The sequence below is a fragment of the Cebus imitator genome, unplaced genomic scaffold, assembly GCF_001604975.1.
Source record: "Cebus imitator isolate Cc_AM_T3 unplaced genomic scaffold, Cebus_imitator-1.0 Scaffold36, whole genome shotgun sequence".
Classification (NCBI taxonomy): domain Eukaryota; kingdom Metazoa; phylum Chordata; class Mammalia; order Primates; family Cebidae; genus Cebus; species Cebus imitator.
In genome coordinates, this window is record NW_016107351.1 from 4,364,129 (window position 1) to 4,381,159 (window position 17,031).

The following is a 17,031-nucleotide window of genomic DNA, read 5'->3' on the forward strand; positions in this document are numbered from 1 at the left end:
AGCAAAACTCCGACTCAAAAAAAAAAAAAAAAAAAAAAAACCCGAAAAGAAAAAAAAAAAAAAAAAAAAAAAAAAATTAGCTGGGTGTGGTGGCATGCACCTGTAGCCCCAGCTACTCGAGAGGCTGAGGCAGGAGAATTGCTTGAACCCAGGAGGCGGAGGTTGCAGTGAGCCGAGATCGCGCCACTGCACTCCAGCCTGGTGCCTGGTGACAGAGCGAGACTCTGTCTCAAAATAAAATTATGACATCTATGACTTTTGTTACCAGAAAAATAAAATCTGGAGAGACAAGGAGACAGAATCCCCCGTGGTGCAGGGAACTTACTTCCAGTTTTCTGTGTCCTCTTTTTTTCCCTAGTCCATAGGGAACAGCCTTTAGTCCCGCAGTCCCAGCTCAGTCTCCTCACACTGCCCTCTAGGGGCTGTCTGCCAAACTGCAGAGCTGTGGAAGGACAAAGGGCAGGGGTTCCATGCACAGGTGGACTCTTGGGTGCAAAAGTGACCTTGGTCTGAGCCAGCCCCGGTCTCCAAACATACCCAGCTGAATGCTCGCCCATGGCGGGGCTCTCTGTTTTTTGTTTTGTTTTGTTTTGTTCAGATGGAGCCTCTCTCTGTCGCCCAGCCTGGAGGGCAGTGGTGCAATCTCTGGTCACTGCAACTTCTGCTTCCCAGGTTCAAGCAAATCTCCTGCCTCAGTCTCCTGAGGACTGGGAGGATCTCAGTGGGAGGACTGGGAGGACTGGGAGGACCCGCCACCATGCCCAGCTAATTTTTTGTATTTTTAGTAGAGATAGGGTTTTGCCATGTTTGCCAGGCTGGTCTTGAACTCCTGACCTCAGGGGCTCCGCCCACCTCAGCCTCCCAGAGTGCTGAGATTACAGGCGTGAGCCACTGCGCTGGGCCAGCATTAAGTACATTCACGATGTTGTGTGACTATCACTACCTATTTCTAGAACTTTTTCGTCATCCCAAACTGAATCTCCGTCCCCATTACCGATACTTCCCTGGTCCTCTGTTTGCCCAGCATCTCCCAGCCACCTTTCTACCTCATCTCCATGAATCTGTCCGATCTCGGCACCTCGTGCAGGTGGGGTCACACCTCCTTCCGTAGCTCACCTGCTGCGCTTCGCATCATGTCCTCAAGTTCATCCATGCTGTAGCATGGGTCAGATTTGATTTCTTTTTATGTGCATACATTTTAAAGTTTCCCATGTGTGATATTCTTCTCAGTTGAATTCTATATATGTTTTCAAATTGTTGACATTTCCATTAACTTTATAACACAGACACTGCTTAGTATCTCAAGGAGGAGGCATGAGGAGGTTGTGATGAGGGCACAGAACTAAAGGTGCCATGTGCTAACAGTTTCTTGCATAAAGAAAATAAGTAAATGGGCCAACCATAGTGGCTCACACCTGTAATCCTAGCATTTGGGGAGGCTGAGGCAGGAGGATGGTTGGAGGTCAGGAGTTCATGATCAGCCTGGACGATATAACAAGACCCTATATCTACAAAATATGAAGGAAGGAAGGAAGGAAGGAAGTGGAGGGGAGGAAGGAAGGAAGGAAGAGGAAGGGAGGGAGGAAGGAAGGAAGGAAGAAAGGAAGGAAGGAAGGAAGTCAGCTGGGCATGGTCATGCGCACCTGTAATCCTGTCTGCTTGGGAAGCTGAGGCAGGAAGATCCCTTGAGCTCAGGTGTTTGAGGCCACCGTGAGCTAGGCCTGCACTGCCGCACTCCAGCCTGGTGGCAGAGCAAGACCCTGTCTGTGTTTTAGAAGAGAAAAAGATAACAACTAAGTGTAATAAAAAGATGTGAGGCGCCCAAGGGAAGGCTCTGGAAACACACCTGCTGGAGATTGAATCTATGCTCTGACACCTGACTCCTTAATATCCTTGACCAAGTGACTTGACCTGTCTGTGCCTCCCATGCTGATCAATATGTGGGGGATGGCAACAGTAGTGTCTGCCCCAGGAGGGGTTGTTCAGAGGGTGGAAGTGGGAGCGGAAGGCCAGAATGATGGTCCCAGAGATGCTGGTTATCTCAGACCTCACTCAAGGGTAGCTGATAGTTTTATTTCTTAAATTGGAGATGGGCCGGGTAGGATGGCTCATGCCTGTCATCCCAGCACTTTGGGAGGCCGAAACAGGCAGATCACCTGAGGTTAGGAGTTCAAGACCAACCTGGCCAACATGGTGAAACCCCATCTCTCCTGAAAATACAAAAATTAGCTGGGCATGGTGGGGTGCACCTGTAATCCCAAATAGTAGGCTGAGGCAGGAGAATTGCTGGGACCTGGGAGGCGGAGGCTGCAATGAGCCGAGCTCGTGCCGCTGCACTCCAGACTGGCGACAGAGCAAGACACTGTCTTAAAAAAAAAAAAAAAAAAAAAACAAATTGGAAATGGCAGTGACCCATGCATGTGGCACAGCACTGCATGACAGGCTGGTAAGTCAATACAGAACTACACTGAAGGTCTACGAAGAGCTAGGGCAGCCGGCAGCAGAGTGGACGTGAAGGCTCTGCTGGAAGTTCCCTGCTCCCTGGGTCTGTAGCAGGATCCTCGCTAGAAAGCTGTCATGGAAAGATTCTGAAGAGCTCTAGTTAAGAAGTTAAAAACAAAAAAACCCGATGTTGGCAAGGCTGCAGAGAAAAGGCAACACTGACATGCTGTTAGTGGGAATGTAAACGAGTTCGCCGCTGTGGAGCACGCTTTGGAGGTTTCTCAGAGAACTGAGAATGGAAGCGGCATTCGACCCAGCAGTCCTGCTCCTGGGTATACACCCAAAGGAAAATAAATCATTCAGTGACACTGCGCTGATATGTTCATCACCACTGTTTGTAATAGCAAAGATGTGGACTCTACCCAAGTGCCCATCCATGGTGAACTGGATAAAGAAAATGTGCGGCCGGGCGCGGTGGCTCATGCCTGTAATCCCAGCACTTTGGGAGGCCGAGGCGGGTGGATCACGAGATCAAGAGATCGAGACCATCCTGGTCAACACAGTGAAACCCCGTCTTTACTAAAAATACAAAAAATTAGCTGGGCATGGTGGCGCGTGCCTGTAATCCCAGCTACTCAGGAGGCTGAGGCAGGAGAATTGCCTGAACCCGGGAGGCGGAGGTTGCGGTGAGCCGAGATCGTGGTGAGCCGAGATCGCGCCATTGCACTCCAGCCTGGGTAACAAGAGCGAAACTCCGTCCCCCCCAAAAAAAAAAAAAAAAAAAAAAACCACCCACACCCAAAAAAAAAAAAAAAAAGAAAGAAAATGTGCGTATGTACCACGGAATACTACACAGCCGTAAAAAGGAATGAAATCATGTCCTTTGCAGTGACAAATGTAGCTGGAAACCATTATCCTAAGGGAACTCATACAAAAACAGAAAACCAAATACCACGTGTTGTCACTTATAAGTGGGAGGTAAACGTTGGGTACACACGGTCATAAAAATGGGAACAAGAGACGCTGGGGAATACAGGAGGCAAGAGGGAGGAATTGTGGGGTAAGGGCTGAGAAAACCTACCTACTGAGCACCATCCTCACTACCTGGGCGCTGGATCCATTTGTATTCCAGACCTCAGGGACACACAGTATGTCCATGTAACAGATCTCCACATGGACTTTCTGTTTCTAAAATCAAAGTTAAAGAAGACTGTGAGACCTGCCCAGTGGCCAGCTGGCTGTGGATCTTCTCCTCCACCAATGAGGCTGCATTACTTCATCCTCCTCTCCCTGGGAGGGGGAGCAGGGGTGGGGCCGTTGTGGCCACAGTGGCTGACTCACATTGTGGCGAGAGGAGCTTCTCCCATCTGACTTCTTTCCCAGCCTTGGTCAGATGACTCCACATTCGATCTGGCATTTATTTCCTGAGGCAGGAACCTAGATCCAGGTTGCCTGGACTCAGGATCGGCCCTTTATCCGGGGGCTAACCAGAAATGACAGGCACGTGAACCACGCAGCTTGGGCTGGCTGCAGCTGGTGAGTGACCACATGGCTTGAGCAGGCCACCTCCTCTTGGGCTGATGACTCAGCCTCACGTGTGGAGTCGGGCACCAGGAGACTCATCTCGAATTGGCCCTGTAATCTTCTTCTGCATTCCTCTTCTCCAAAAGGGAAAATAAACATACAACCCTTTGTTACAAATTTTAATTCCTGGTTTTCTGTAACCAAGACTCATGCCTTGTTTTTCTCCAAGACAGACATAAGTAGAACATTACAGCAGATGCTCATGGTGTGTATGCCCAGCCAAGTCTTAATCAGACCAGAAGGGGTCTTTTCTTTTCTCTCTCTTTTTTTTTTGTTTGGAGTCAGAGTCTCGCTCTGTCACCAGGCACCAGGCTGGAGTGCAGTGGCGTGATCTCAGCTCACTGCAGCCTCCGCCTCCTGGGTTCAAGCAATTCTCCTGTCTCAGCCTCCCGAGTAGCTGGGACTACAGGTAGGCCACCACGCCCAGCTAATTTTTGTATTTTTAGTAGAGATGGGGTTTCACCATGTTGGCCGGGATGGTCTCAATGTCTTGACCTTGTGATCCACCAGCCTTGGCCTCCCAAAGGGCTGGGATTACAGGTGTGAGCCACCGTGCCCAACCCAGAGGGGGTCTTCTCTTAACATTGATATGTGACAGCCAGTGTTCACATTAGCTCAGTAACTAGTACCATTGAAAAGATACGGTTTTTTGGCCAGGATCACTGGAGGTCAGGAGTTCAGTACCACCCTGGCCAACATGATGAAACCCTGCCTCTACTAAAAAATAAAAAGATTTAGGCACCCGTGGTGGCACACACCTATAATCCCAGTTACTTGGGAGGCTGAGGCAGGAGAATTGCTTGAACCCTGGAGGTGGAGGTTCCAGTGGGCGGAGATGGTGCCACGGCACTCCAGCCTGGGTGACAGAGCAAGACTCCGTCTCCAACAAAAAAAAGAAAGAAAAGATACAATTTTCACTTCATCTCTTCTTCCTGCCATTGCTTACTTTAGAGGAAGCCAGAATTGGTGGTAAAAGGCCAAAAGAGAAGATGGCAGGAAAAGGCAGAATGTGAAGCAAATCATTAGAACAAGCACTGGGGTGCCTCATCAGTAAAGTTACTGAGCAATTACTATGTGGGGAACTGTGGATACGTAAGGGTTAAGACACAACCCTTAGATTACTCTCTGGCTAAGGAGTGAGATGCAGAAGAAAGGCAAGTCTAATATAGAGTGGGAATTGATGCTAGTCAAGTGATAGAGACAGCGGAAATCACCAAAGAAGCTGGGAAGCCATGATGGAGCTGCAGCCCGTCTGTGGTGGTGGATGCCCAGGCTGGCTGGGCATGGGACTGCAGTATACCTGTATGGGCACCAAATGCCAGAATCAACCAGGATCCATGAATGGGTTCCTTCCCATGTGTCAGCTTTGCTCCTTCCTGATCTATTCTGAACTCACGGAAAATAGCTGTGGGTCTAGCGGGGAAAGTTACATATCTAGTTTTGAATTGTCTTGAGGCCACCCAAACACTTGTCTTGTGAAGTTGTAGGGTTCAGAATAAATGTTACAGGAGTCATTCTGCTTTCTCATCCTGTTCTGCACCTGGAATGTCACGAGCCTAAACAGATAAAAGGACCGACCCAAAGAGCTCCCCAAGGTGAAGGAGCAGCTAGAACAGGAAGTGCATAAGCATTCAAACCCAGGGGGCTGGCACAATGATTGCACCGTGCCCAGGACAATGGAGGCCACTTGCGCCTGCCTGAAGCCCCAGGCAAGCGGGACGCATTTCTATGGCACGGGGGTGCAGGCGGGCGCTGCATTAGTTCTTCACTGGGCTGCGTTTCTATTAGCAGATCCTGCTGTGCCTGAGATCGTTGTCAGATGAATGAAACTTTGTCAAACAGAAGTGCTCAGGGCACAGCCTGAGGCTCTGTCTGCTTCTCAAGGAATTGCCCATTGGTATCTGCCAGGCGCAGGTGCTCATCACTGACATCTGTGTCTCTTCACAAGGGACTGTTGTAGCAGGAAGATCGGGTGGTTTTTTTGCTTTTGTTTTTGTTTTTCTGAGTCTCACTTTGTCACCCAAGCTGGAGTGCAGTGGCATGATCTTGACTCACTGCAACCTCTGCCTCCTGAGTTCAGGCGATTCTCCTGCCTCACCCTCCCGAGTAGCTGGGACTACAGGCATGTGCCACCATACCTGGCTAATTTTTCTGTATTTTTATTTTATTTATTTATTTTTAGATGGATTTTCGCTCTTGTCATCCAGGCTGGAGTGTCGTGGCGTGATCTCGGCCCACTGTAACCTATGACTCAGGGTTCAAACAATTCTCCTGCCTCAGCCTCCTTAGTAGCTGGGATTACAGGCACCTGCCACCATGCCTGGCTAATTTTTGTATTTTTACTAGAGACACGGTTTCACCATGTTGGCCAGACTGGTCTCGAACTTGTGACCTCGAGTGATCTGCCCGCCTTGACCTCCCAAAGTGCTGGGATTACAGGTGCGAGCCACCGTGCCCAGCCTGAAAGATGAGTTTTTATATTAGTATTTTTTTTTCTTTTTTGAGATGGAGTCTCGCTCTGTCACCCAGGCTGGAGTGCAGTGTTGCCATCTTGGCTCATTGCAACCTGCACCTCCCAGTTTCAAGTGACCCACCCGTCTCAGCCTCCTGAGTAGCTTACAGGCATGTGCTACCATGCCTGGCTAATTTTTTTGTATTTTTAGTAGAGACGGGATTTCACTATGTTGGCCAGGCTGGTCTCTAACTCCTAACCTCAAGCGATCCGCCCGCCTTGGCCTCTCAAAGTGCAGGGATCAGAGGCGTGAGCCACCGCGCCGGGCCTGAGGGGTGCATTTTGAAATGAGCTGTCATTAGGTTCTGCAACACACTCCTTTGTTCTTTTCCTCCTGATTGGACAATGCCAAGGCTGTTGCCAAGGCAGAATCTCCAGCCCTGGAAGGAGGCAGCTGATGAGGCAGGAGCCTGAAGTTCAGGAAGGAGCCTCAGGTCTCCGTGCCTGACGAGTTCAGAGCAGGTTCCTCGTTTTCAAAAGTTCCATGCTTTGGCTCTTCATCATGGAAAAATGCAGAATTAAAAGTTCAAACTCAAATGGGAGAAATGCCTGTGAATTAATATTTTATGGAAATAAAAACAGGAAATAATACAGTCTACATACTGCACGATGTTCTGTGTATGAAGATGCACGTGTAAGAGAATATTGGCCGGGCGCAGTGGCTCACACCTGTGATCCCAGCACTTTGGGAAGTCAAGGCGGGAGGATCACTTGAGCTCAGCAGTTCAAGACCAGCCTGGGCAAATTAGTGAGCTATCATCTTCATCCTTTTTTTCTAGAATAAAATTTAACTTAAAAGAATATTGGGGCCAGGCGTGCTGGCTCATGTCTGTAACCCCAGCACTTTGGGAGGCCGAGGCGGAGGTATCGCTTGAGCCCAGAAGTTTGAGACCAGCCTGAGTAACGCAGCAAGACACCATCTCTACAAAAAAAATAAATAAGCAGGGTGAGCAGGGTTTCATGGTTCACACCGATAGTCCCAGCTATTTGGGAGGCTGAGGCGGGAGGGTCGCTGAGCCTGGTGACCAAGGCTGCAGTGTGAGCTGTGATCATACCGTTGCACCCTGGCCTGAGTGGCAGAGCAAGACTGTCTCAAAATCAGTCCTGGAACCTTGGAAGGAAATACATCAAAATGTCAGCTGTGGGTAATGAAAGTAGGGAAGTTTTTTCTTGATTGTTTCCTACATTTAACTGCATTTAAGTTTCTATCAGCGAACATGCATTATGGCTTTTTTTCCCCGCTTTTTGTTTTTCTAAGACACAGTCTTGCATTGTCACCCAGGCTGGAGTGCTGTGGTACTATCTCAGCTCACTGCAACGTCTGCCTCTGGGGTTCAAGAGTGATTCTTGTGCCTCAGCCTCCCAAAGAGCTGGGATCACAGGAGTGAGCTACCATGCCTAGCCACATGTTTTGTTTAAACTCAGACAGTGCACAGTATGGTTACAGCGAAATCCCAGCACCCCTGTGCTGGGGGCAGGATCTGGGCAGAAGGAAGACTTGACCCTAACACTGAGCTTGGTGACTCCGTCTCTCTGCAGGAAAGGCCGAGGGGGATGGCAAGATGCACATCACCCTCTGTGACTTCATCGTGCCCTGGGATACCCTGAGCACCACCCAGAAGAAGAGCCTGAACCACAGGTACCAGATGGGCTGCGAGTGCAAGGTAAGCGGGTCCCGCCTCCACCGGGGCATCACCTCCTCCCACTGCCTCCAGATGGACAGCGGGGTTTTGGTCCCTGGCTTTCCAGGGCCTCTTAATCCTCAGGTCCTGATTTAAGACTGGGCTCCGGGAAGGTCTGGTCCTCCCAGGAATGAGGCTGTCTGGCCGGAGACAGAGCCTTTGGCCCCCGGTCCCTGGAAAGCTCTGAGACACATGCTGCCAAGGGATGTCTGGAGGCTGGGCGCGGTGGCTCAGCCTGTAATCCCAGCACTTTGACAAGCCAAGGTGAGCAGGTTGCTTGAGGTCAGGAGTTTGAGATCAGTGTGGTCAACATGGTGAAACCCTGTCTCTACAAAAAACACAAAAATCAGCCAGGTGAGGTCATGCATGCCTGTGATCCCAGCAACTTTGGAGGCTGAAGCTCGAGAATTGCTTGAACCTGAAAGGTGGAGGTGGCAGTGAGCCCCAAGATCGCACCACTGCACTCCAGCCTGGGTAACAGAGTAAGGCTCCATCTCAAAAAAAAAAGTGGGGGGACATCTGGAAGGCTAGGAGATTTGAGAGTAAGAGCATGAATTCAGCTCTGTTACCTGTAGCTTCTAGCAAAAGGAGCTGTATGGGGAGAATATGGTCCTATGGGTAATTTTCTTCAAATGTGCAAGTGTAAACACTTGTGAGAGGGCGCTGCAGGCGTTACGATTTTTCCAACATTCCCGACATTTCCACACCGGGTCAGTGTCTACGTGGGGTCTGTGTTGAGAACACCTGAACACCAGCTCCTCTTAAAATCAGCCTGGAGGTTGTGCACAGCTCTAGCAGCGCAGCTCTGAGATGTGGCTCTGGAGGGGGAGATCGCCGCCTCCATGGCTCCCAGGCTGGCTCGTGTCCCATGGGCTGCTAGCACCCTGTCCCCGCCCTCCCCGCAGGAAGCATTGCTGAGTGCTAGGTACCCCCTGCCCCCGAGTCATCCGCAGTGAGTCTGGGACCAGAAGACTCGGGTGAGGCTGCAGGGATCGGCCTTCCCTGGGAAGCTGCCTGGGGCCACCCTCCCTCCCAGTGGCCGCCAGCCCCTTCTCAGCAGGTTCGGAACAGGAATTCTGAACCCAGTCTCCAGCCATATGTATATTAAGCAGAACTCCTCTGTGCCCAACATGAAATCAAAGCAAGTTCTTCCTTTTTCTTTCCACGGCCGTTAGGGTGGTCAACCTCTTGTATCCTTGGGCTCCTTTGCTGAATTGCTAGTTGCCAATGACCTTGTCTGGAGCTTGAGAGCAAGAACGGGCCTTTTCCGGGCCTTTTCCCGGCCTTTTTTGCTCGGCTGGAATCTATCTCCAGGAGACCCAGGCCCTTTTATCATTGCTTTGTCCCTGGGAGGGCAGGGCCAAGCTGAGGCCATTCTCTCATGCTCAGGGAGGTAGACGAGATGGCTCAAAGGGCGGCACAGCTGCAGCAGTAGGGGGGCTGCGGTGGGCGGGGCACGGCATCCCCGCAGGGGAGCCCCCCTCTCAGGCCAGCCGCCTGCCGCTGCAGGAGCTGTGGGACTCTGGAGAGGCTGCCATCCCTGCACACCGCAGACAGGCGCGTTGCCGGGGTCTGGACCTGCCCCCTGAGTGGCCTCCGCCCACCCCTCCCTGGGTCCTGACGCCATCTCCCTCCGTGTGCCCCCCCCTCAGATCACACGCTGCCCCATGATCCCATGCTACATCTCCTCCCCGGACGAGTGCCTCTGGATGGACTGGGTCACGGAGAAGAACATCAACGGGCACCAGGCCAAGTTCTTCGCCTGCATCAAGAGAAGCGACGGGTCCTGCGCGTGGTACCGTGGTGCGGCGCCGCCCAAGCAGGAATTTCTCGACATCGAGGACCCATAATCGGGCCCGCCACAGCCCTGTGGCCAACTGCAAAGCCTCCAAGGGTTTCGACTGGTCCAGCTCTGACATCCCTTCCTGGAAACAGCATGAATAAAACACTCATCCCATGGGTCCATATTAGTGCGATTCTGCTCCCCGCTTCTCCTTATAGACACGGTTGTGGGTCTGGAGGGAGACGTGGGTCCAGGGTCCTCATCCCATCCTCCCTTCGCCAGGCACTGTGTCTGGGGCTTTGATCCTTGGGTGCAGGGTGGGGACACGTGGCTTCCCTCCCAGTCCCTGCCTTGGCACTGCCACAGACACCGAGCAGGCAGCACTTGGGGATCTCCCAGCTGGGTTAGGGCAGGGCCTATGCGAATTTTGCAGAAACTTTTGAGGGTCATTGCAAGACTGTGTAGCAGGCCTACCAGGTCCCTTTCATCCTGAGAGGGGCATGGCCCTTGTTTTCTGCAGCTTCCACACCTCTGGCCCTACTGTAGCACTCCCTGCCCCTGGCAAGTGCCCCTGTCGCCCCAGTGTCCACCATGAACTCCCAGCACCTGTGACTCCCCCATATCCAGGGGCAGCCTGGAACCAATGGCTCATTCTCCAAGGAGCCCCATCCATCCTATTAATCCTCAGAATTCCAGGGGGAGCCTCCCTCTGAGCCTTGTAGAAATGGGAGTGAGAAACCCTAGTTGAGCCACGTTCCAGCCTCAGCTGCGTCTTTCTGGTCTCCCGCACCCCCCACCCATGTGCTTCCCAGCCGGCAGGGGGAGTGTGTGAGGTCCTGTCCTGAGGCTGCTGTGTGGGGCTGGTGGCTGCCCTCAAGGTCCCTTCCGGAGCTGCTGCAGTTGCCACTGCTTTCTGCCCCTCCTGGCATCAGGCGCCTGGATTGAGCTGCGCGGCTTTGCTTTGTCCGGGCTTGTGTGCAGGGCCTGGCTGTGCTCCCATCTGCACATCCTGAGGAGGGGAAAAGCTGGGTTCTCGCTGTGCCCTCCTGCTTTTAATGTTCTCTCCTTCAGAGACTGACAGGCATCGTTCTCCATGGGGCTTTCTGCACGTGACGCTGGATAAGCGTAGTAAGTTCAGCCTAGGAAGAGAAGGATTTTGGAGGTAGGTGGCTTTGGTGACACTCTCACTTCTTTCTGAGCCTCCAGGACACTGTGGCCTGTTTTAGAGACATCTCATTTTTCTAAAGATGAATTCTCAGATGATATGTGAACCTGAGTTGCAGATATACCAACTTCTGCTTTTATTTCTTAAATTATAAAGATTACCTAGTTAAGAAACTTCCTAGGGAACTGGGGAACCTATGTGTTTCCTGAAGCTAGTGAGATAGGGGTTAAGACAGGAAGAACTTTCTCGGTAATGATAAGGAGACTCTCTTGTTTCCTCCTGTGTTGTAAAGATAAACTGACGCTATACATGCACATTATGCAGACATGTATACACACACACACACACACAGTGAAACCGAAGCCTGACGCCCGCGCACGGTCCTGCAAAACGCTTCCAAAGCCACCTAAGCCTGTTCTATTGGCAGCAACCCCAAAGCACCTGTTAAGACTCCTGACCCCCGAGTGCCCTGCAGCCCCCATGCCCACCTGGGACCTGGTCAGCACAGATCTTGGTGACTTCCCTTTCTAGGGCATACTGGGAGGGTTTCCAGGAATCAGCCCCTGCCCTACAGGCGTTCATGCTGTACAGTGATCTAAAGTTGGTAAGATGTCATAATGGACCAGTCCATGCCACTCCAGTGTATACAACTCCACCAGACCCCTCTGACCCATATAACACCCCACCCCCGTTCGCTTCCTGTATGGTGATATCATATGTAACATTTACTCCTGTTTCTGCTGATTTTTTTTAATGTTCTGGTTTGTTTTTGACATCAGCTGTAATCATTCCTGTGCTGTGTTTCTTATTATCCTTGGTAGGTATTAGACTTGGACTTTAAAAAAAACAACAACAAAAAAAACGTTTCTGCATCGTGGAAGCGTTTGACCCTGAGTGGAAAGCGTGGCCTCTGGGGTGGCTTCCTTCAGGTCTCTTTCCTTTGGTTCTCTGGGTATTCTTTGCTTTCGTCTGTCTCCCGTCTTTGGTTCTCCTGTTCAAATTATTACAAAGTAAAAATCTTTGAGTAGGATTGGTCTGAAAGGCGGCCTTTATATTCTATATTCGATCCACACACGTTGGTCTTTTAACCATGCTGAGCAGAAAACAAAACAGGTCAAGATAAGTGCCCCGTGGCAGCCGAGAGGCGAAGCCGCTCAAATAACTTCCCAGTGAATAATGGCGATATATATATATAGTTTAAGAAGTCTCTCCATTTGGCATCGTTTAATTTATACGTTATGTTCTAAGCACAGCTCTTTTCTCCCTTTCATCCTGCAAGCAACTCAAAATATTTAAAGTTTACATTGTAGTTATTTTCAAATCTTTGCTTGATAAGTATGAAGAAATATCGGACTTGCTGCCGTAATTTAAAGCTCTGTTGATTTTGTTTGTTTCTGTTTGGATTTTGGGGGAGGGAGCACTGCGTTTATGCTGGAATATGGAGTCTGAGACCTTCCTGTGCTGGGAACACACAAGAGTTGCTGAAAGTTGACAAGCAGACTGCGCATGTCTCTGATGCTTTGTATCATTCTTGAGCGATCGCTCGGTCCGTGGACAATAAACAGTATTATCAAAGAGAGTGTGGGCTGTCTCCATGTGGCTGTATCTGATGTTCAGAATGGCCACTTTCTAGCTCAAGAATGTGAATCAGCCCTTGCAAAGGAGGCTTTCCTGTCCGGCGGGAGAGGGGCTCCCTGTGTCCTCCAGAGAAATGGCTGGTGTGCTTTGAGTCAAATGTGGGGTGCAGGCCAGGCATGGTGGCTCACACCTGTCATCCTAGCACTTGGGGAGGCCAAGGCAGGCGGATCGTTTGAGCCCAGGAGTTCGAGACCAGCCTGGCCAACATGGCAAAACCCCGTCTCTACCAAAAATAGGCGTGGTGGCACGCATCTGGTCCCAGCTACTCAAAAGGCTGAGATGGGAGGATCACTGGAGCCTGGGAGGCGGAGGTTGCAGTGAGCTATAATCACACCACTGCACTCCAGCCTGGGCAACACAGTGAGACCCCGTCTCAAGAAAAAAAAAAGAAAAGTGAGGCCGGGCGCGGTGGCTCAAGCCTGTAATCCCAGCACTTTGGGAGGCCGAGGCGGGTGGATCACGAGGTCAAGAGATCGAGACCATCCTGGTCAACATGGTGAAACCCCGTCTCTACCAAAAATACAAAAAATTAGCTGGGCACGGTGGCGCGTGCCTGTAATCCCAGCTACTCAGGAGGCTGAGGCAGGAGAATTGCCTGAACCCAGGAGGCGGAGGTTGCGGTGAGCCGAGATCGCGCCATTGCACTCCAGCCTGGGCAACAAGAGCGAAACTCTGTCTCAAAAAAAAAAAAAAAAAAGAAAAGAAAAGTGAGATTCAGTGGCAGAGATGGGACAGATAAAAGCAAATGTGGTTTTCTTAGCTGGATGAAGAGGTGGAAGCGTAGGACAGGACCCTCTTCATTCAGCACGTGCCTACACCTTTTATTCTGGAGACACTCAGATCCACACACCCATCTCCCAGCTTCCACACTGAGGGCGGGTGGCCAGCGCTGGACCTACACAAAGCCTTCACCCACCCTGCCCAGAATTGTTTGGAAGAAAGAATTCCAGGCATCAAACAATCTCATTTATAAATGTTCCAGTACACATATGTTTTAAAAATAAGTTAAAACCTTTTTCCAGGCCGGGCATGGTGGCTCACACCTGTAGTCCCAGCACTTTGGGATGCCAAGGTGGGCGGATTGCTTGAGCCCAGGAATTCAGGACCAGCCTGGACAACATAGAGAAACCCCATCTCTACAAAAAATGCAAAGATTATCTGGGCGTGGTGGTGCAAGCCTGTAGTCCCAGCTACTCAGAAGATTGAGGTGGGAGGATCACTCAAGCCCAGGAGGTGGAGGGTGCAGTGAGCTGAGATTGCACCACTGCACTCCAACCTGGATGACAGAGTGAGATCCTGTGTAAAAAAAAAAAAAAAAAATTTCAAAATACCTTTATCATGCCTTAAAAACTTACTTAGAATTCATCATGTCAGGCCGGGCGCGGTGGCTCAAGCCTGTAATCCCAGCACTTTGGGAGGCCGAGGCGGGTGGATCACGAGGTCAAGAGATCGAGACCATCCTGGTCAACATGGTGAAACCCCGTCTCTACCAAAAATACAAAAAATTAGCTGGGCACGGTGGCGCGTGCCTGTAATCCCAGCTACTCAGGAGGCTGAGGCAGGAGAATTGCCTGAACCCAGGAGGCAGAGGTTGCGATGAGCCGAGATCGCGCCATTGCACTCCAGCCTGGGTAACATGAGTGAAACTCCGTCTCAAAAAAAAAAAAAGAATTCATCATGTCATCCAACATCCAGTCGGTGGTCTTACAGCTCTGACTGTCTCATAGTTGCTTTTGTGTGGTTTATGGGTTTGAATGAGGACCCAGATAAGACCCATCCACTGCAGTCGGTTGATCTGACTCCTAGGCGTCTGTCTGTCCGTATCTCTCTCTTTTTAAACAACTATTGCTTCTCCTCCAAGGTCACTTTGAACATTGAGTTTGAAGCCCTCCTTCCTTTCTCCCTCCTCCCCTCTCTCCTCCCCTCCATCCCTCCTTCCTTTCTCCCCCTTCCTCCCTCCCTCGCTCCCTCCTTCCCTTCCTTCCTTCCTTTTTTGAAACAGAGTCTCTCTCCATTGCCCAGGCTGGAGTGCAGCTGCATGATCTCGGCTCAACGCAACCTCTACCTTGACAGTAGCTGAGATTATGGGTGTGCACCACCACGCCGGGCAACTTCTATTTTTAGTAGAGATGGGGTTTCACCATGTTGGTCAGGCTGGTCTCAAACTCCTGGCCTCAAGTGATCCTCCTGCGTCGGCCTCCAAAGTGCTGAGTTTACAGGCGTGAGCCACCTTGCCTGGCCTTCTGGGTCTCTTATTCTACAGATTGTTTCTCCCTGCTCCCATCCTATCTCGTGCTGAGAAACACGGTCCCATCATAATTCAAACTTCAATCAAAAGTCTCATAATCCTTTGCCATATGGGCATTCTTTAATGGCATATTTGAACAGTTGCCCACCCCCAACCCACGTGCACGGTTTGTGATGCAGGATTTGTTATTCCAGGGGCAGCCAGAAGAATCATTTTCCTACTGTGTGCAGCTGTTGCCTAAAAAGCAAGAACACACTTAGGACATCTGCAGCCACAAACAGGAAGCTTGCTCCAATGTCACATTAAATTCCATCCCCTTAATATCTACTGCAGAAATATTTGGATTGTTTCTTTTATATGTCCAAATATGTAGGGAAAATGGTTGAGTGGTATACTATAATAACAAAACTGTCCATTTCATACAAAGGAGCTTACTTGGCATTTGCAGCCCACATGTGGAGTTTTAGTGAGCAGCACGCCAGGTGATTGCTACCCTTTTCATTTATTTATGTATTTAGGTCAAACTTAAACTCATGGTGGAAAATTTTAAAACATACACAAAAATGCGGAGAATGATATAACCAACTCCACGTGTCTATGATCTGTTTTCAACAATTATCCACGTTTTGCTGATCTTTGCAAATGATTTAAAATCAGTTTGTAGGCTGGACGCGGTGGCTCACACTTGTAATCCCAGCACTTTAGAAGGCCAAGGCAGGTGGATCACGAGATCAGGAGTTTGAGACCAGCCTGGCCAGCATGGTGAAACCCCATCTCTACTAAAAATACAAAAATTAGCCAGGTGTGGTGGCGCATGCCTGTAGTCCCAGCTACTTGGGAGGAAGAGGCAGGAGAATCATTTGAACCCGGGAGGTGGATGTTTGTTACAGTGAGCCGAGATCTCTCCACCACTCCATCTCAAACAAAAACCGACTACGCCAGGCGTGGTGGCAGGCACTTGTTATCCCAGCTACTTGGGAGGCTGAAGCAGCAGCATGGCTTGAACCCGGGAGGTGGAGGTTGACATGAGCTGAGATCGTGTCACTGCGCTCCAGCCTGGGCAACAGAGTGAGACTCCGTGTAAAACAAGGGAAGAAAAAATCAGTTTGTAGACCCACATATGGGGTAATGACATTGTTAGGAACGCAACCAGACACCATGGTTTCCTCTCAGTCTTGCTTATCCTGTGAAAGAAAAATGAATGGGCACAGCTGAGGCCAGCCTGGCGCCCTCGTCCTCCTGGCCTGGTCAGCACTGGTAAGAATAATTAAGCAAATGTGTTCACTCCTTCATGACCTGCATATTCTTAAGTCCTTTGTGGGAAGAGTCCAGGGTGGTTTCATTCACCAGCATGTGGAACAGAGAAAACGAGAAATATTTGTTGGACGAATCAATTTGTTTGGTGCCACAGGGTGACAGGAAGGGGTGCCAGCCCCACGAGAACAGTGAGGGTTCCATGTGGCAGAGGCCTAGAGCTTCTACCCCAGGAGTCAGGGGCTGGGGCCCTTTGGGTCCCTCTGGGCAGGAAGGAGCTCAGAGAGGTGAAAATTTGGGGGAGATGGCTGGCACCACAGGGGCGGGGACTGCAGGAGGCTGTGTGGGGCCAGACTTGGAGGAGGGTGACGGAGCAAGGCGAAGGGCTGGTGAGTGTGAGCGTGAGAGTGGGTTTTGAAAGTGTGTGTGTGAGGATGTGAGCAAGAAAATGTGTGTGTGTGTGTGTGTGTGTGTGTGTGTGTGTGTGTTGGGGGAAATCCCTGGGGCCAAACTTATTGTGGAAAGGGTGGCATCCTGCCCAGATGCATTCAGGGGAAGGACCTCTGCCAGCCTAGGGCACATCTGGCTGAGGTGCCCCTTGCTAGAGAGCAGTACCAGCGGATGGATGCAGGGGATCCACAGCCTGAAGACCAGGGTGCACCTCCCCAAACAGCCGGCTGCCTGAAGGGGCTCTTTTCTTTCCCTTTCCTTTCCCCTTCCCCT

At 50.7% G+C, this 17,031-nt stretch overlaps 1 protein-coding gene across 3 annotated transcripts in view; it reads left to right on the forward strand.

Moving 5' to 3' along the window:
* TIMP2 (TIMP metallopeptidase inhibitor 2) overlaps positions 1-12,747 on the forward strand; it is a 75,184-nt gene extending 62,437 nt beyond the window's left edge. For all 3 annotated transcript variants that reach the window (XM_017524986.1, XM_037737211.1, XM_017524987.1), the window contains exons 4-5: positions 8,078-8,202; positions 9,873-12,747. In XM_017524986.1, the coding sequence (XP_017380475.1) occupies positions 8,078-8,202; positions 9,873-10,070 (323 nt within the window). In that variant the 3' untranslated portion in view covers positions 10,071-12,747. The remainder of the gene's footprint in view (positions 1-8,077; positions 8,203-9,872) is intronic.
* The last annotated feature ends 4,284 nt before the right edge of the window (positions 12,748-17,031 follow it).